The 21,003-nt window shown below is 34.6% G+C and overlaps 1 protein-coding gene across 2 annotated transcripts in view; it reads left to right on the forward strand.

Annotated features, from left to right (window-relative positions):
* Positions 1 to 21,003, forward strand: part of SLC12A7 (solute carrier family 12 member 7) — a 65,979-nt gene that overhangs the window by 15,469 nt on the left and 29,507 nt on the right. For both annotated transcript variants that reach the window (XM_066323360.1, XM_066323358.1), the window contains exons 3-12: positions 572 to 694; positions 3,166 to 3,312; positions 4,072 to 4,126; positions 6,407 to 6,537; positions 8,646 to 8,887; positions 10,952 to 11,163; positions 15,341 to 15,508; positions 16,885 to 16,983; positions 17,699 to 17,756; positions 20,768 to 20,942. In XM_066323360.1, the coding sequence (XP_066179457.1) occupies positions 572 to 694; positions 3,166 to 3,312; positions 4,072 to 4,126; positions 6,407 to 6,537; positions 8,646 to 8,887; positions 10,952 to 11,163; positions 15,341 to 15,508; positions 16,885 to 16,983; positions 17,699 to 17,756; positions 20,768 to 20,942 (1,410 nt within the window). The remainder of the gene's footprint in view (positions 1 to 571; positions 695 to 3,165; positions 3,313 to 4,071; positions 4,127 to 6,406; positions 6,538 to 8,645; positions 8,888 to 10,951; positions 11,164 to 15,340; positions 15,509 to 16,884; positions 16,984 to 17,698; positions 17,757 to 20,767; positions 20,943 to 21,003) is intronic.

Below are 21,003 nucleotides of genomic sequence, written 5' to 3' on the forward strand. Positions count from 1 at the left end.
CTAAAGAAAAATGAGCTGACTTCTGTGTCAGGTGCTATTACATATGTGCAATTATATATTATATATTATATATTGTATATATTTTCAACAAGTTAACATTTTGGAAGTAGTATGCCTGGTGTAAGATAAAATATGTAAGCCTGCAGCGGTAGACTTCAGAGAAATACTTAAGTATTTTAGTGCTTGAGAAATCATTTGTAGTCACTCTAAACACAAGCAAGATGCTGAAGAAACCCTACCAGTACAATCCACTAAAGACTGTGTTGTGATAAAAAATAGATTTTTAAAATTACAGGGGCCTTTCTGTAGGTTTTTCTTACATTCAAGTTGCATATTGTGAGATAGTATAAAAATATGAACGAAATGGTGCAACATAGCCATGTAGAGTTAAACTTCTAGAAAGAATAGAACTTTCTTGTTGGTTGAAAGCTGACTGGTATTTTGTCATGCTAATTTTTTTATTTGGCTGAATAAGGGCTGACCTGTTGAGTATGTGTTTGAAGTCATATCACAAAATGATGACTTAAAAAAAATCTATTTAATAAATGCAGTATTCTTCAAAACCCAACAGGAAGAAATGGATAGTAACCCCATGGTGTCATCTCTTCTGAATAAACTAGCAAACTATACTAATCTGACTCAAGGAGTGGTGGAACATGAAGCAGATGAAGACAGCAAACGAAAGGAAGTCAAGGTATTTAGGTTTCTAATAATCTATCAAGACAAAGCTATAAAGCTAGCTATAAGAGGTGCATTTTTCAACCTGTAAAGAGAATATGTGGACACCTAAAAACAGGAGTAAGATTTGCAATACCATGTTTAGAAAGGAAGCATTTGCAGCAGGACTTGTGTTAATTTGATGTTTTTGTTAGCGTATTTTAGCAAGACTTTGCTGTAAAGCTCCTAGGTAAAACATATGCAAAGCTAGGATCTGAAACATGGAGTATACTCAGTTTTTTCTTCCTTTCTTTTCTTCTTCCTTGTGAACTTGTGCAAGCATCCATACCTGTTACTACCTCTAGTGAGAGTACAGTAGGACTTTCTGCAAGTTTATTAATATATTTTAACTGCCTAATTTTTTAGGTAGTTATGTTAAGGCAAATTTGAGATGAAACAGGTCACTCTTTTAAACCTATAAGCATATTTGCACCTTTTAATATGGTAGTAGTTTTTTCGAGTAGCTGTCTTGGTTTTGTGTGTTGGAATAAGTATTTTTAAAACTTAATGGATACATTACAAGAAAACACTTTGTTGCAAACAATCAAAAATATTATACTTGGGAGAATGGAAGGCATATACTCTGCTTGACACATTGCTAAACACACTTCTTGCTTGACTGAATTCATCAAAGGTTGTCTCTCTACTGGATACCCAAAGTGTGCATCTCTGTATCTGTAGAAGTAGAATGCGTGCTACAGTTGGAGTCTGCAGTGGCATGTTGGATTGATGCCTCTGTCAGCAGGGGTTGTTTTGGAAGGAGAATGCTTGAATCAAAGCACGTGACCTGACAGAGTATAAGAACTTATAGGCAAGAGAGGGATGGTGAGCATGGTGACTGAAAGTAAGAAAATTAAGGTAGGTGCTAGGAATGGACAGTGCTGGGAGTCATCTATCTTTGTGTCAGAGAAGGGGTGCTGCTACAGAATTTATATGCTGAGCTATAAAGAAAAGAGGAGAAATGCGTGCGAATGAATAAAAGGAAAATGAGCATAGAGCAGAAAGGACAGAGATAAAAACATTTTTGAAAATACGCTAAGAAGGGCAGCTCATTTGACTGGAAGGGAGATTTTGAGTTGAAGTTGGTACTAGGAGAGTGGGCAAAGGTCAGGAATAAAGTCCAGCTGTTTGTTTAACTTTTTGCTTATCCTGCATTCATTCATGAGTGTGCTTTCTTTGTTTGTCTAGTTGTGCTTGGGCTATATTTGTTTCATCTCATCTAAAGATAAACTTCAGGTGTGAGAAAAGTAACAGTGATCTTCCCACACTTTCCTTAGTGTGAACCCTGTTGTCCATTCAGCTGCTGCATAGAGGTTTTTGTCAATGCAGCACGGTATTACTCTCTCTGGAGCTGACTAGCCAAATGAACACTCTCTCCTCATTTGCATTTGGTCTTGTTTATGCGCCATGTGGTGGCCTGATAACACAGTTATTATGTATGTGTCTTATTTTATTTATTATTATTAATTTTATTTCTGACATGTGATAGTTAAGTAGTAGCCTGTCAGAGTAGCATTTTTAATGGTGTGATTGAGACAGTAGTGTTGATGCTGCACATGGATATTGCCCAAGATGCTAAAAATAAAAAAAATACAGTCTAAATGGCATTCTATGTTTCCTTATAAGTACTTGGAAATGTAGTATTTTCTTAGTAATTTTGATAACTTCTAAAGCATCAATGCTTGCTTATTTATTTAAATTGATAGCCATTTATCACAGCCCATGTTGTGGTTTGAGACCATCTTATGTAACTGGAAAGCTACTGTGTAAAACTGTTGATTCTAACTAGAGTATTTCAAAGCCCAATTTCTCTTCATAAGTGTAGTAGGCTGAAACTGTAGTGATGAAGCTTGAATGATTTTGTGTCTTGATGTATGATGATCACTAGTAAATAAAAAGTACACATATACTGTGTTGTGGCAAGTTTTACAGTTTTTGAAAAAAGAAATTGTAGTCAGCGCTGCATTACTTCTTGCTCTGTCTTAATACCTTCTCTTGTCTTTTCTAAAAATTGAAAATAGTATTGGATATAATTTTTTATGCAAGCTGTGTGACAATTTGTGATCAAATTTTGAAGAATATAAATGAAATTTTATTATAGCAGTAATTTATCTTCAGCCTGTAACATTAGCCTGTAACTGGTATTTCAGAAAAAAGTTTGTGAAGTGTTATAATCAACAGATTAAGGGCCATCCTATCTCTATCAAGATTTCATCCTAATTCCTGTGGAACAAGAGAGTTTGCTATCAGAAATAGTTTTCTCTCTTTTCAGGAATTTTTCTTCATAAATAGAATATGAATATTTGCGAAGCTGAACACTGTGAAGCTACCATTCAATTTCACTTGCTATTTGTTTGTGGAGCATTTGTGATAAGTGTTTGTGGAATAAAGTTCTTATGAATTTAAATTTTTTAGTGCAAAGGAATTATGTTCTCACTTTGTTTCCAGGGTCCACAAATGGGCACTTTTATTGGCGTTTATCTTCCCTGTTTGCAAAACATCTTGGGAGTCATCCTCTTCCTGCGTTTAACATGGATTGTAGGAACAGCTGGAGTTCTTGAGTCTTTCATCATTGTGTTCATGTGTTGTGCTTGTGTACGTTAAACTTATTTTAAACTTCTGTAAACTTATTTATACTTCTTTTTTAAACTCTTGGCCAAATCTGCTGTTGGAAGGGTATTGATATCTTCTAATAAATGAGTATCGGGAGGAAATAAGCATATTTCATCATATTGGTTAAATTGTACTGGTATTTAACCAGTATGGTTGAACTGAGAGAAATGGGTTATATATTTAAGCAGTGAGTGTCACATGTCAGTCTAACCTGTATGGACATTCTTTTGAGTTGGTCCAAGTAAGCTTTTGTTGGAAGTATTACAAGTTTTATTAAATTGGCCTTTAGCAAATATTTCATTATTTACTTTGAGATCTGAACTGTTCTGCTTTTTACAGCTTCAGAACAAACAGAATAATAAACTACAAATCAAACTACAGCATTGCATCCATAAAGTAATTTTTTAGAATAAGTAATTTTTTAGCCACTTCTAAATGTTATCATAACAATGTTACAATTAGTTTTCACTACTTTTTAATTGGAATAATGAAAATACTATTCAATGTATTGTTTAACTTGTAGTCTGTATTCTTCTAGTTCTTTTTTAAAGACTGTGTTGAATATCTAAGTTAACTAAATCTTCTGCCGAAAAGTTGAGTACTTGAGTTGCATGGATATCCTAAAATAAGCATCTTGGTTAAAAAAGAAATAGTTCCATGTGGTTACTGTTATGCCCAGTCTTAAAAAAAAAATCAAAAAAACTAATATTTTTTTATTTCCTCTATTTCATCTTTTCACAGACTATGCTAACTGCAATTTCAATGAGTGCTATAGCAACAAATGGTGTAGTTCCAGGTAATGAAGAATTTTATCTTATATGGCAAATTCTCAAATGATGGAAGTTTAAATCTGGGATAAGAAATTCTTATAGTACTCAAATATCATAAGTAATGCTTTTGTGGCAAATGCATATTTTCTTTTAATTGATTTTGTAAATAACTTTTTTATGAGAGATGCAGTCTTTAACTGGGCTTTCTAGGAATTACAATCGGCAGCACATCTTTGTCATTATTCATTTGATCCTGTTTTAATCCAAGATAAGATGTTATCATTTGAATTAATAGAGCCTGGTCTTTACACAAAGCGAATATCTTTACAAGGCTACTACTTTTTTCTCTCCCAAATTTGCCTACATTCCATCTAAACACTGGAATTAGTTAGCTTGTTTTCTGCAAGAACAGTAACTGGTCTCATGTCAGAAATATTTTTCTATATAAATGCTCTAGGTTTTGCCCACCTCCTTAAATTTTAAGGATAGATGGATAAATTGATTCGGCTTCATAAAGTAAGAGGATTTTTTTAAAGTTGCAAAATCAGCCCTTGAAGCTCTTACCCTTTTCAGTTTCTTAGGACAATAAATGATAGTTCTGGTGTTCAGGCATTGGTATGAACTCTGAGCAATTTACCTAATGAACTTTAACTGAAGTTGTTGGGCAAAAGTAAAGGCTAGAATTTGTGTAGGATGTAGAATAATTGTACTGTAATTGTATTTCATGGATACAATGCCATATATGAAATAAAAATACAATAGACAATTTTGTTTAAAATACTTGTGTTTTATAATAAAATGGAATTATTCAAATCAGTGTGCAAATAACTAAAAGATTCTGCTCTTTTCCCCTTCATATTTTTAAAGTTCATTATAAAGATTTTGTTTAACATCTGTCACAGACTTTGAAGCCTGCAGCTCTTATGTGAGGCAGGTCTTAATTTTCACTTTTTTGTTGTTGGTGCCAGTTTCTTAGAGAAATGTTGCTTGTCCTGCAATATGTAGAGAAGGCAAAAAGCACGGATAAGAACCTGGGATTGAAGGAGACCTGAGCAGCAGGATCCTTTCTTTTGCCTTTCTATGCAAAAGCATTGTATTTAGTAAAAGGATTTGTGATGCAGCATAATATCTTTGTTAGTTTCTCCTTTATTTGTATTGAGAACGCTGAAGCCTGTGGAGCAGGCTGTGCAGACGAATGGTGGAATCACCATCCTTGGAAGTGTTAAAAAATCAAGTAGGTGTGGTGCTTAGGGACAGGGTGTAGTGGTCTACCTGGTAGTGTTAGGTCAATGATAGGACTTAATGAATGATTTTGGAGGTCTTTTCCAACCTTAAGGATTCTATGAAAAACAGCTTCAAACTCTGCACATTGATGTATGTTATTTAGGATTACACACATCCTTTCTATTGTCTCCTTCTTCTCACTAGCGGGACAAATACAGTGTGTTTAACAGTAGAGGAAAAGAGAACCAGAGAGAAGAGTTTGCCTTGAGGGAGTTGGTTGACATTTTAAAAGAAAGAGATAAAATGCTTGAAATTTAGAGCCTTATTAAAAGGCAAATGGTGTAATGGAAATTGGGTGGTGGTGGTGTAGTTTCTGGCTTAAAGAAAGATGATGCATACTTACGGGAAGTAAGAGTGAGAAGAATTGAAGAACTGAGAGTCAAAGTGAAGTAATTGTAATATCAAGTAACAGAATAGAGCTCCAATAAGAAGTCACAGCACTGTTTGTTAGTTTATTATGAAGTGGAAGCATCCCTTTGTATTCACTGTTTGAACCACTCTGCTCATATATAAGTGGACAAGAAAAAGCAATTCCTACCAACACCTTTAAACAGTGCTAAAAAAATGTGATCTCTAGTGGAAGTGGCAATGGTTTCACATACAAAAATAAAAAGAATCAGTAGAAAATACTCTGTTTTGTCCTTGTCTCATAAAGCAGATATTTTGGAAATTTACTGTTTGATGGGAACAGCTTAAGGTTAGAAGCTGAAAATTCATTTGCATCTCTTTATACTTGTATATCCTTTTCTAATTTACTTCTGTTTAGCTTGTGGAATTTTTCCTCTTCGTTCTTTGGTCTTCACTTTCTGTTCCACAGAAAATGCACACGGCGATACTAATCTTGAAATGTGCATTCTAACTGCCTGGATGGTATAGACATTGATTAATTATAGTCTTGGCATGAGCATGTCAGTGGAGACACATGTAGCGGTTATCTCGATTATGTTGATATTCACATTTTTGTTCTCTACCGCCATCCTTAATCTGAAGGTATGGAGATTTTTGTTTTGTTAATTTCACAGCTGGAGGCTCTTACTACATGATTTCAAGATCTTTAGGGCCAGAGTTTGGTGGAGCAGTGGGACTTTGTTTCTACTTGGGCACAACCTTTGCAGGAGCAATGTACATTCTTGGTACCATTGAAATTCTGTTGGTAAGTAGTAGTTTCTGTTAAGACTAAATATATTTGGGCTGTTTGGGGATATTGCCGATGAATGTTCTTAATGGTCTAAAATGCATTCTAGTTAGATGATCGTTAATGTTTTAATGAATACTATGTTTTCAGGATGTTGATATTTATTCTTACTCTACTTGTGACTATTTGAGAAAGTTAAATTCTTATCAGTAATACAAAAATAAATTATACACCATTTGATGTATATTTATTCTGCTTAATGTAGGAACCAAGCTGAAATCTTCTCTTTCCAAATGATAGTCTGCAAGCCTAGATCAGGCAGACATTACCAGGGTAACTCACTGCTGTGCAATGAAAAGTTGTGAAGAACATGAAGGGCATATCTCTGATGAGGCAATAATCTATCCCTCATTTCCAAACTACTGCCTTTGAAGTTTCATATATTTACAAAGATGCTGTGGAAAGCTGCCTGTATGGCGATGGCCCGGCTACTATGGCTTTGCTTCATTCAGGAGGGGCCAATAATTGGTCATCATATCAGAAACTGAAGATATGCACAGGAGATACTTCAGAATTCTTTCTCATTACTTACTATGATCCATGTAATTGAATCTAGGCTTTTTAAAATTTTAATTAGAGATTCTTCACTAATCTTCACTAATGCTTGCTTGAGTGATCTGATCTGGCTTGTTATCTGGTCTTGATCTATAGTAGTAACATGAGCACATATTGAATTGTGGATTGAATTTGGTGCTTTGTTCTCTCTCTTAGAGAGTAATGCTGGGCTTGTGTTGCTAATAAAAATGTACAGGGTTCAGCTACAGGATCTGAAGTAAAATACTGCCCAGGATATTTGACAAAGACCTCAGAATAGACCCCTGACATAGCCACAAGCCATGAGTATTGCTTTTTGTTTCCTCCACTGGAGCATGAATTATTTGGGGAAGCAGAAATCAGTCATCTGCCTGAGTTTTTCCCTGGCAAAGGCTGTGAACACAGGGCAACAAAATCCACAAGAAAATCCTCTGGAGTACCTCCATACAGACCCTGAAACTTCTGCAATGTCACACTGTAGAGTTTTCTAACAATATATACTCTGTCTGTAATAACTTTTTAGTTTGCTTTCTTTTTCTTCCATGATGATGTGACAGTTTTTATCTCTTCCAGCATTCTAGTAAATATTAGTTTACTAAACTTAAATTTAATCTAAGAAAATTCTGGTAAATAATTGTCTATGTCTATTTTGGATTTTGCTTATGAATGTGTCATGGAGCCTCATGTTCAAAGTTTCTTCCTACTTTTCAAAATTATGTTATTGAAAAATAGTAATTTTAGCAGGTTTTTGAGGGACTAGAGTTGCCTCAAGCCCTTATATTCAAGCCCTAGTAGCGGAGCAGAGAGGAGTTTTTTTAGGGGTGCTAGAAGAAGGAATATAGATATTGTTATGTAGTGTAGTACACCAGTGTCTCAGAACTACAGATCAGTTTGTCTATAAAGTGCTATAAACAGCTTCCAAATTCTTTTCCAGAAGAACACACCAGAATTTAAGAAGGAGAGATCTGTAAGAGAATCTTGATTGAAATCGCAGTAGTTTAAAATGTCTGTTTTAGCGCCACTAAGCTTTTTACACTAATCTTAGTGTAAAATTAGTGTTGCTGTTGCAACTTTAGATCAAAATTTTATGAATTATAGTATACGGTTTATAGTACTGAAAACATTTTTAGTTTATTATGCTTTTCTTTGATTCTTCATATTTTGGTTCAATCAGTGGAAGTCTGGTTTATGGTTTGAGGTGGGTTTTTTTAATTATTGTTCTGTGCTACTTCCTTTCCCTGCCAAGTTGCTTGGTGGTTTTTCCCATTTGGCAGACACAAGAATTTGAGGAGTGGAAGCTCTTTAACAGGAGAGAAGGAGCCAGAGCAAAACCTGTATCATTTTCTCAAAACTTGTTCTTCTTCACTCTAGCCTTTTCCTTCCTCTTATCTCTACAATTTCTAAATGCCAAATTATATGTCTAAACTAATTTGTGAAAACAAACTTGGTATAGAAAATTAGATTTTGCATGCAAGTAAATGATTTAAAATGTTCATTATTATATGTATGATAGTTTGCCATATCTCTTGCAGACCTATATTTCTCCAAGTGCTGCTATATTTAAAGTGGAAGATGTTGGTGAAGAAACACAGGCTATGCTGAATAACATGAGAGTCTATGGAACATGTATTATCATTCTGATGGCCATAGTAGTTTTTGTGGGAGTAAAGTATGTCAACAAACTTGCACTGGTCTTTCTTGCCTGTGTGATTCTTTCTATCATTGCGATATATGCTGGAGTTATTAAGACTGCTTTTGACCCACCTGACTTTCCGTAAGTGCAATATCAAAGTTGTATGGGTTATTTAAAAGAAAAAAAAAAAAGTGTGTGGATGGAATAGCTACTGTAACCATTTCAAGTTTTAAGCTAAGTTCCAAAATACAATGACATTGGCTTCAGTGGTAGGTTTATGTAGTTTAAATATTGATGTGCTCATTTGTTATTCTGAGTTATATGTCTGAACCTCTCTCATTTGTCGTAAGATAACTCTAGAAAATGTTCTTTGGTGCTTAAAATTACTAGCTGTTATTCCATCCACACCTAAGGAGCAAGAAGGTGGGTTTTGCTGGACAGTAAATGTAACTGCTTTATCTAAAGATTTAAACTGAAAACCTATAGAATAAAGTTAAAAGGTAAAAAAAAACCACTGGAGCTATGAACCATAGTTATGAAAAAACTATACTTTTAAACTTTCTGTGTTATGAAGAAAACTTATTTAGAAACTTCCATTTCTCCCTGTTTATAATTGAAACATTGAAGTGTTTAAATCCACTTGTGTTTGCAAAGGCTTTCCCATTAATAAAATAAAATTTTATTGTTGTTGTACATGACACATTGCTTCTCAAGGTCCACAATGTGCTTAATTCTTAGCTCAATAAGATTACTTCTTTATTCCAGTTATTAGTTACATTTTAGTTTATCCAGTTATGTGAGTTGCATTTTTGTGCATCTTTTTATGTTGAAAGAGGAAACAAAATTTTATTGCTTAAGACATGATCAGAATAGGCTGAACTTCAGTCTTACATGGCACTTCATAATGAGAGTTATCCTTTGCTGTATGATTGTTACAAATTCAATATTACTTTGAAGTGTTGGTAATTACATTACAAATTGAGCATTAGAGCAGTACTTGTGGACTGTTTTGTAACATGATTTTACATGTAACATGTAAAATGACAACATATTTCTGAATAAAACTTGTGTTTCTTACAGTAACTTCCAGTGGGGAAATAGTAATATCTTTTTGTCACCTGTATAGGTAAAAGAGAGTTTGTGGATATGTAGCATAGGTAAGACTTATTACCAAGTTCCTGGAAACTTTATATATGGCTGCTACTGTAATATTATTGTATTGGAGGGAAAAATATAAAAAGAGTTCATTTTCCACTAAATGCAATGGTTTACATTTAGAGTCTGCCTCAAAATAACAAACTGCTGCTATTGAGTCATCAAATCAGTAGCAATTAAGAAGGAAAAAAAGCAAGGCACGTAACAGGATGATCTCTACCAACAGTTTTCTGTTAAATCTGCTCAATTTCCGTGTGATGCAATACCTTGAAGCTACAGTGCTTTATCTGCCTAATATGCATGTTTTATTTGATGTCCTTTCTTTTGTCGTCATAGATATATATCATTCCATTTTTAAGAAAGCCTGAATGCCTAAACATCTTCTGTACAGTTTAACAAAGAAATAAAAAAACAAAGATCCTTAATATTCTGTGCTAGTAGGAATTTACTTTTGACAACTGTTCAGACTTTTCTAATTTTTTTCGTTCCTGAAAGAAATAATTTGCTTCCTAATGCAGAATTCTTTAATTTGTACTCCCATCACTGTTGTTAAATTTCACTGTTTAACTTTCCTGGCTTATTTCCTACCTTTTGGATTGTATTTTTGAGGATCATGTAAATTTTTTCATTGCTAGAAAGGGAAGGGCATGATTTATTGCTTAATCTTACTTTCATATTTTCTTCATCAGACTTACCTTTTAATTAAGTTTATAAAGTATTACTTAATTTAACTTCTTTTTTTTTAGGACTGAATGCATCATGATCGCTGTTTTTTAGTAGTCAAACTGACTTAATTGATTTTACTTTCTAAAGAACAAATCAGAAGGCAAAATAGCTGCCAGTACCATAAAGTAGAAATATTTGATCCATATTTTAAAGACTGTTGATCATAGTGTTAGATGTAGAAACTGTGGATTGGGTAGATGTAATACAGGCCTTAAGAGAGATGGTGTAAATAAGAGGTTTCTGAAGAAGTCTAATTGACAAACAAATGGCTTAATTCATGGCCTTGTATTGAAGGAACACTGATTTTATTTTTCTTGTTTATAGTATCTGTCTCCTTGGAAACCGTACATTGTCAAAACGCAGCTTTGATGTCTGTGCCAAATTTACTGAAAGCAATAATGAAACAAAGACTACACCTTTGTGGCGTCTGTTCTGTGATAGTTCTTTGCTTAATGCTACATGTGATGACTACTTTAGTCTCAATAATGTAACAGAAATTCAAGGAATTCCAGGAATAATGAGTGGAGTTCTGACTGGTAAGTTGAAAAGCATAGTGATTTGAAAGTTTTGGACATTATTAATTTGCCCAGTGGCTGGTCAGTAATATAGTGGTCCAGTCTGCCACTGTTTCTTTACCCCTAATCTGTGTGAAAGATTGCTACCTTGAGCATACTTCTTCCTATAAAATTTTCATCTGATTTTAGAATCTTAATATCAAGTGCTTTAATTTGGAGGTAATTAGAGTTTTATAGGTACTCTTTCAAAAGCCGTTGTTCGATCAAAAAGATAGTAAAGTGTTTATCACTTTTTTTTAATGTGTATGCGAAACACACATTTCAATAAGTCATTCATGAATACATTTTCAAACTCTCCTGAGGGAGAACTTGTTTGCAGTTCACAGGTGGTGCTATGAGAATGAAGTTCTGTGGATTGTTCAAGTGATTGAATTCAAGAATAGCAGTCTACAAAGTGTATAGATTTTTTTCTCTACAGATTTTTGTGGTTGTGGCAGCTTGGAATTCAAATTGCATCTTAATTCATCTTAAATGTGTAATAATTTGTATTGTACACACACAAATAATATTTCTGGGAATGAAGTGGGTACTCTGATACCTCTCCTTTGTGTTCCCTTAAAATAAAGTTTATTTATATAAATATGCTACATAGGTACCCTAGACCATCACTACTGCCATAGTACTCCAGTTTAAAATATCACATATAAACTGTACAAATAAATTAAAAGATACTAAATGAAACGTACGCTTCTCTGAATCTAAATTTGTGTTTCTTAAAAAATTCTCAGTGAAAAATGAAATTATTTGCTTGTTACAAGAAAAATGAAATTATTTGCATGTTACAAGAAACAAACTTAGAGTTTGTTCTCTGAATTTTATAATTTACCCTATGCATATCTACAATTTTTCATAAATAATTTTGCATTTCATGCCCCAGCCCAGAAGTCAGCTGTATGTTATAATTTTTGCTAGCCTGTAAGATTTAAATTTTTTTTTTTGCTTTTTGGAGGTTTCAGGCTCAGTACTATTTTTTTTCTTTTGGAAAGATGTACTTTTGTTCCATTCACTGTTTAATGTTTCATTGAACAAGCAGTCCTGTATAAAAGTATATTTTGCTAATTTATTCTCAAATATTGCTGGGATCTCTAAAGATCAGGAGTCTGCTGAAAGCTCAGTGTGAGAGACCTGCCTTCCAGTATTCACTGCTCTTTGCTTATTTGCTTATCAATAGTGAATTCCATCAGTTCCATTATGTTTACTCACTGAATGTGATAAGTTTTTTGTTTTTTGTTGTTTTGGTGGGGAGTTGTTTTGTTTTGTTTTGTTGGGTTTTGTTTGTTTGTTTTTAGTTCGTTGCAGTTGTTTTTCCTTCTACAACTTTGAATTAACTGAGAATTGCCAGCAGGCCCTCATCTTGGTGCTAGCTCTTACTTTTGGGCAGTTTGAGTGTACTGGATAGCACTGTTTACATCCTGATGGTCATTCTTGCAGAAACTTACTGGTGACTGCTGCATTACGAAGCTGTATTTCCATTTACTTTTACCTATTGTTTTCTGTCTTTGAACTGTTTTTTTATCCATGTGAGATTTCCTCTTATCTAATGTCTGCCATAGCTTCCTTGGGTGAGGGATGTTTTAAAAATGTGGGAAATGCAGACAGACTGATCCAAGTGCATTGCCTTCATTTGTGTTTCCCTCAAGGAATTTGAATACTTCCAACAATTTTCTTTAAAAAAAAATGTTGAGGCTTCCCCAGTTTTTCAAAACTCAAGAAAAACTGTGAATAAATACTAAGTGTTGTTAGAACTCAAAGGTAACTCCCATGTTTCTTGCCTCAACTGCTATTGTTGCTATCAACTGTTCATGTCCAAATGCTACTCATGAGTCTTTAGTTTCTTTGTCTCCCTGAAACACTTTTAAATGAAAGAATTTGCCTTCCATTTGTCTGTGGTTATCAATACTATTTCATGTCAACCTCAGGTCTTTCATTGTTCTTGGAGATTTCAGGCTGAGTACTGCTTTTCCTGCTTTTGAAAATATGTGCTCTGCTTCTTTTCACTGATTAACATTTCTCTGAGCAAGAACTACTCCATAACAAAGCATTTCACTATCCTAGTTACACCTAATGCTAAAATTAGGTGTCTTACTTGCTGAATGTGAGCACACATTCTGATTCCTAGTGTAAGCTTGAGCTCTCGTGGTAGAGATTTCTCAAGGAGAGTTTTCTTCCATTTGATGTATGTTCTGCATTGTGTGAGGATTTTGCAGCGGCAGGCTCTGCACATTAAAGTTTCTTGAGCTATGACTGGGAATATTCAGATGCCATGACTGGGTGTCTAAGGAAGTGTTCTGAGTCCTTACACTATTTTTTGGGCAGTCATATACAGTAAGTATTCATCTCTTATATACCTTCTGTGAATGTTGTCCTAACAATAATAAATCATTCTGCAAGTGGCTGACTTTATATAATATTATATGCCTATAATCCTAACAAAAATGATACAGTTCTGCAAATAGCTTCAATCAACATTGTTCCGATGTTGATAGCATGTTGGTCTGATACATTGTGCCAGTTCTTTTGTATGTATCCTAAATATTAGCTACTAGAGGAGCCTTAGCAATCAAGGAATGGTCCTAGAAGGGCCAAATGTTTGGACTTTTCTGAAAAGTTATTCATTTCTCACCATAGCTTTCAAGTCCACTTGGATTATCACTTTTGGGAAAATGAGCATAGGAAAGCTCTGTGTGACATGTTATGAAATGAGAAAGTGATTTCTATTTTACAAAATATGTAAGCTGATTTTACGTGCTTGCGCTGGCACGCACAGTTCCACAATTAAGTTGTATGCATTGCAGTGCTCAGGTCATTGTCACTCCTGTGTCATACTGAATAAAGGACACAAACTGTTCAGTGCTTATTAAGAGTTTAAGTGTTTTTGATTGGCAATTCAAACTGATTTTTGGATTTTCTTATGTTTCATGACATGTGCTAATATGGATATGTGCTAATTTGGAGATCTAGTCTTATTTTACATCACTCATCAAATCTCTGCTAAAATTCCTGAAATTTAAAATTCTCTTGTTCAATTAACTCTTCTTATGATTTCAGTCATATCCCTAGATCAGTCTGTTACATGTCTTCATTTTATTGTAGTAATACACATAGCATTCCTTAGGAAGTAACACTTACTTTTAATCTTTGCTCTGCTTTTTCTTCTGCTTCTCATGCATACTTCCCTATATGCTTGCCGATTGTAAGATTTTTGTTAAAAATCTGGGTATCAGTACCCTGTCTTTGGCCACTTAGGGTTCAAAGTCCATCTTCTACTTCTACTGTGCTCAAGGTTACTTTTTGCTATTATAAAGGCTGTACTTAAATTCCCTGAAGTTGTTCAGGATCTCTGAAAATCTGCTATGCAATCATCCTGGCAGTCCATGGGAATTGTTTATTTCCTTGCTATAAAATCCTTTGCCTTCTTAACAGGCCAGGGGAGTATCCACTTTCTTTTCTCACATATGATAGGACAATTTGTCTCATTTTGAAATAAGTATTAGTGTGATAACAATCTTATCACTTATGGCTCTTTGACCTATCAGTCTTCAAACAAACATGCTTAGTTTGCTGGGGAATTTGCGCCATATTCTGCTGGAATTTTTTGCTTATCAGTGATCTTCTGGAGTCTGGTTACCCTGCTTTTGTCACCATATGGAAATCTTATGCCATGAACAGCTGAATCCTGAACTGTTATCCAGCATTGTTCTGTACAGGAGGTCTCAAAGAACTCAAATTACTGTTAAGTGGCATTTCTTTTTCATACTATTCCTCAAAATACAAGAACAAGAAGTATTAGTATATACTAAGATTCCTTGAACCAAGAGATAAATTTTGTTATTTTTTCACAATAGTACATCTGTGTGCCTGTGCAATGTAAGTACATTCTACAAATATGTTAGAATTTAATTCTATAACTATATTTTCTTTTTTAAAAAAAGAAAATTTTGCAGGACATCTCACTACTGCATTTTTACTGGCATGGACTGGAATGCCTACCAGTTACAGTTGGTAGTAATCATACTGGGAAATGTAATGATTTTTGTATAAGAAAAAGGCATCTGATTCCTAGGATTATTGCATTCTCACTAGTTAACATCCTGAAATAGAGAGATGACACTAACTTGTTTTTTCCCTCATCATGTAGATAATCTCTGGAGTGCCTATTCAGAGAAAGGATCAATAGTTGAGAAAAAAGATCAGCCATCAGTTGCTGGATCAGAAGAGTCAAAAATGGGTGGACTTCCTTATGTTTTTACAGACATCATGACCTACTTCACAATGCTTGTAGGGATTTATTTCCCATCTGTGACAGGTAGGCACAACTATTTTTCTTATGTGAGGATGTGTACCTATATCTGGAAAAAAAGAACTTTTATTTGAAAATTCTTCATTTTCACCAATCTTATAGGTGATTCCTGCTGTTCCTAGATTCCGTGTCCAAGGTTGTGTACTTAAAACCTTCTGGTGCTAGGGAGAGATAGATCATGGCTGGTGACTTTTGGAGGTTATAGGATAAAAATAAGAAATCTTTTTAAGGGCCATTTCTATGTCTACAAAGAAAGCAAAACCCTTGTGTTACTAAATGCTTATTCAAAAAAAGGTGCATACCTTTATAACACTTTATTCTTCAAAGGCATGAGAGAACAGTTTAGTATTACAATTATTAAAATTAATCATTAAAATGATTCTTCTGGTGTCTAAGCTGCCTGGTTAACTGTCTGGGATTTGTTTACATGTCCAATATTATTTTGCCACATTAACTGTGTAGACTTTTTTGTCAAGCTTAGACTAGTTGTATTTCATTTTCCTCAGGTCACACTTGACTGAAAAAAAAAGACATATTTTTCTTCAAAAGTCCCAACTGAAGTAATTTTAATGTCAAGTAACAGAATAGAATTCCAATAAGAAGTCACAGCACTATTTGTTAGCTTATTATGCAGTGCATGCTTCTTTTTGCATTCACTGTTTGAACCTCTTTGCTCCCATTTCTTTACTTTAGACTCTTACCAACATTTCATCATATCTGAACCATGGTTAATGTTTAATTCCATGGAGTTTGACAATGTTTTTGCACTGGAACATCTTGACATTAGCTTCCACGTTTTTGCTTCTAGTGGTCAAGTCAATTCTAGGAGAGATGGCAGAATTAGTTACTGTATGGGTTTCTTTCCCTCCTGTCACAGTATGTGCTACAAAATAATTCTGTTCTCTTTTCAGAGTCCCGTGCATGCGTATATGTGATTTTTCTAACCATTCTTTTTCTTGCCTGCTCCTTTCTCTTTTGCTTCTAAGATTTTATTTGTCAGTTTATTGATTTGCTTGCTTACATTTACTTGGTATTATGATGTCTGTTTAGTAGAAAGTTAGTGCATTAGGTCACACTAGCTAAAATTGCTAAGTCCCTATTAATTCATAACATCCATCCCCAGTAGCAAAATTGCTGCTCCTTGTATTTCTTCATTTCAAGAATGATTCTGAGGATTTGCTTATTCAAGTGGTTAGTAACACAGATTTCTGAATAAAATTAAGATAAAAATTGAGGATTTGTGCGGGATTATAATATACTACTGTAGCCTGCTCCATTGGTAATCTTCAAGTTAAATTTGGCTTAAAATTAGATGTTCTTATTCTATTAGTTCTTATCATGGAGTTATTGTTTTTATGACATAAATTTTGTCTCTTTTTAAGGTATTATGGCAGGTTCAAACAGATCTGGAGATCTAAAGGATGCTCAGAAATCTATTCCTACTGGAACAATTTTGGCTATTGCAACTACATCTTTTATTTGTATCCTTTATCCTGTGACTCTTTTTCTTGTCTACATTTTGTAAATTCTCCAGGTATAACTGGTTTTTCACTGGAAAGTCATTAGAGTTCCCTGAGTATAAAATGAATGAAATCTAAACATAAAAGAATTAAGTTATATTTGTTTAAAATATAAATAAGATTATTCATAATATAAAATATATTTATAAAGTATAAATTAAATAATTATATAGAAATATTTATAAATTATCAATATTTATAAATATTATTAAACATATAAAATTTTATCAACAAATATATATTTTATATTAGTGCTTCAATTCCAAGGTATAGTTGATCCTTTTATTTGAGTGATCCAAAGATTTTAGCATTAGGCTTCAGTTGGCAGATTGTCATACTCAGTAGAACCAGATCTTAAAACAAACAACCAGCAAGAGAAGTTGTCGGTCCTTCAAAACCTAGAGTACACAAGTGCTTGCTGAAATACCTGTTCTCTTGCATGGTATATGAACTGGCTACTTCCAATACTTCACAAATTGCTATGAATCAAATACAGTCATAAAGAACATATTAAAAAAATCATAACAGGGAAGAACTAAAACAAGCAAACAAAAAAGCAACCAGGAAATAATACTTCATTTTCATGGACATCTTCATTTCATACCTTGGTAAAAAATGGTGGGGTTTCCTTTATGTGATGTTTTAGAGAATATTCTTCCTTCAGTCTCAGTAACAGATCTCTCCTGTATAGTGTTGTTTGGTGCCTGTATAGAAGGTGTTATATTAAGAGATAAGTAAGTCACATTCAACTCCTAGTATTACATAATCCTAGGTTATATTAATAGGACTTATTAATGGCTCTTCTGTGAAATATCTATGTGGTATATATTTCTTTTGCTTGGTTTAAAACTAGGGGGAAAGTTTGTCTGTTAAACTGAGATGACTGCAAAAAGTGGTCAGGTTATTAGACTATATAACTTCAAGAAGCAGAATCTAAGATAAATGTTTGAATTTGAACTAGCCTAATAAAATGTTCTTGATGAGAAAAATCATAATTAGTATTTGCAGAGCTGATGGATGGAGATAAGGGGATATTAATTTGGGAGAAGTAATAGGCTTTTGAGGAACAAATTTTAAAATTTGAGGGTTACATAACAAGGGAAGTTTATAAGACTGCAGTGAACCATCAGATCTATGATTTCCACTAGGGATATTTTTTGTTTTAAAATCTCAGTAGTACATTAGGAGTCATGCAAATTTTCAAGTATGTAATTACCTGACGAATTTAAGGCATAATATGAACCATAAAGGGAATAAATGTGATGGACACTAGTATGAAGAGACTCTCCAGATTTTGATCAATTTCTCCATTAGAAGTTGGTTAATATGAAACTGTTGTCAGGTTTCACAATTGTTTTCTTGATGGTGTCTGGTTTTCTTTTCTGAGGTTCATGTTTGCTTATGGTGGTAACGCAGTGTCATTGGGGTGCTGTTTAAAAGGTGGTGAAGTTGATGCTGAGACTAGAAGGAAAACCATAAGTTAAAAGCTGGATTCTAATCAAACTAATACAAGAAGCAGCAGTGGATCCATGAAAGGCTTTTGACACTGTTTCTTGCAGCATTCTTATGGGCGAAGTCAAGAACTGGACAGTGAGGTGGATTGAGAAGTGGCTGACTGGCAAGTCCCAGAGGATCATGATCAGTGGCGGAGTGTAGTTGGATGACTGTAACTAATGGTGTCCCTAGTGGTATGCGCTTGTGGCCAAGAAGACTGTAATCCTGGTTTGAGTTAGGAGGGAGAGCATTGCCAGCAGTCAAGGGACGTGATTCTGCCCCTCTGCTCAGCCCTGGTGAGGGCCACATTTGGACTGCTGTGTCCATTTCTGGACTCCTCAGTAAATGAGAGACATGAAGCCTCTGGAGGTTCCAGATCTCTCATAGTGGAAGGCTACGAAGATGATAAAGGGATTGGAGCATCCCTCTTATGATGAAAGGCTGAGGGAACTGGGCCTGCTCAGTTTTAAGATGAGATGACTGAGAGGGAAGCTTGTCAGTGTATTTAAGTAACCAAAGTGGATGTGCTAAGATAATGGACCTGTGCTGTTGTTAGTGGCGGCAACCAACAGGACAAGAAGCAGTGGGCAGAAACTGATGCACAGGAAGTTTCACATGAATATGAAGGAGTTGTTCTTTACTGTGCAAGTGACTGCACTGGAACAGATTGCCGAGAGTGGTGGTGGACTCTCCCTCGCTGGAGCTATTTAAGAACTGTCTGGACACAGTCCTGTGCAATATACTCTGGCATGACTCTGCGTGAGCAGGGAGGTGGGATCAGATGACCCACTGTGGCTCCTTCCAGCCTTACTCGTGGGTGAGGGAATTTTGTAAACTGTTAGCTCATTAGAGGAGGTTGCATTGTGGCAAGAGCCTTGAATCCATGAACTTTCATTTACATTCCTGACAGTTCTTATTTGGCTGAAATCCAGCAGAACAGTAAAGTTGAATGGATTTGTAGTCTGGTCTAAAAACTGAGTTTTGAGGCTATTTCGTTATGATTGTCATATCTGCAGTGGGAAAAAGTAGGTTGTACATTATTCTGTTTATTGCATCTCTTGAAGTTATTCCTATCCTGTGTTTAGTTAAAAAATAGGCATTAGAATTTGAACTAATAATAGGTATACAGTTATAGAAATCTTGTTATAGAAGCACAATATAGGTTTTATCCTATAATTTTGAGGGGGGTGATTTTATCTTTTTTTTCATCTGCTGAAAATAGTATGTAGTCATGCATTCAAACTTGGGCATAAGCAAGAATTCGAACGCTGGCTTATTATATTCACTTCACTGGTGTGTTGCTTGACCCTGTTTTAAAAGCAAGTCTGAAAAGACAAGAAGCATATATTTTTCCTTAGTTTTTATCTTCTTTCATTTCTGTAGACTTTTCCTTTTATTATGAAAAACCTGAACACATTGGGAAAAAATAATGGTGGTATCACAGTAGAAATAGCCTTAAAATTAATTTTGGCTGTTGACTTAACAACAGTAAGATTAACTACAAGAACCTTACTGGGTTTTAAAACAAAACTGTCAGTTCAAAGGAGGGGAGAGGGAAGAATAATCTTTTTGTAGTTTGTTCAAGTCATGCCTAAATTAACATAAAGTTAGGTATCTAAATAAAAAAAGCAGAGGTAGTATTGGATGGGACTCTTAGGACTGTAATGAGAGCACGTCTTCCTGTCTTCTACTCACTCGTTTGCTGTAGTAAATTGAAAATTGCAACAGGTTGCACAACAGGCAAAAGATGTGGAAAGCTCAAAATGGTTGTCTAGTAATTTCTCTATTTACTTTTAGTATGTCAGTGTCACACTTTTAAAAGGAAAGGCTAATACTTTTTGTGAATCTCCTGCTTATGTCTCAAGATATACTTGTATTACTAGTGGAACAGATTTCTGCAAACTAGTTCCTAGCTGTCACAAGGATCTGTAAGATATATATGTACATACTCCTGCTATTGCTGATAATTCGGAAAAGTTTGCAAGATATCTGATAATTGCACTATATCTGCTTAGAAGCAGCACTTGATGTGAAGTGATTATATCTTCTTTAAAACAGCACAATAAAAGGAGGTTGCTTGGTTGGGAAGTCCTATTACGTGTGCTCTAACATACTGTTTATTGTTAAAAAATGCTGTTGAGAAGAAAGATTGAAATGCGGGTGTTGAAGCTATAGTAAAAGTTATTTTAAGCTTACTGACTCTTTTTTGTTTTGTTTTAATGGTTTTTTGTTTCCCCTGTTCTTTCCTAAGGTTTGGAGAAGCAGTTAATGGAAATCTGGTGGTTGGTACATTGGCTTGGCCGTCTCCATGGGTTATTGTGATTGGTTCCTTCTTTTCAACGTGTGGTGCTGGTCTTCAGAGTCTCACTGGTGCACCCCGGCTGTTGCAGGCCATTGCAAGAGATGGCATTGTACCATTTATTCAAGTGAGATTTTTTGTGTTCTTGTGGATATAGTACTTCCAATGTAGCTTCTATTTTGTAAAAA

This window comes from Sylvia atricapilla, chromosome 1, assembly GCF_009819655.1.
Source record: "Sylvia atricapilla isolate bSylAtr1 chromosome 1, bSylAtr1.pri, whole genome shotgun sequence".
Classification (NCBI taxonomy): Eukaryota; Metazoa; Chordata; class Aves; order Passeriformes; family Sylviidae; genus Sylvia; species Sylvia atricapilla.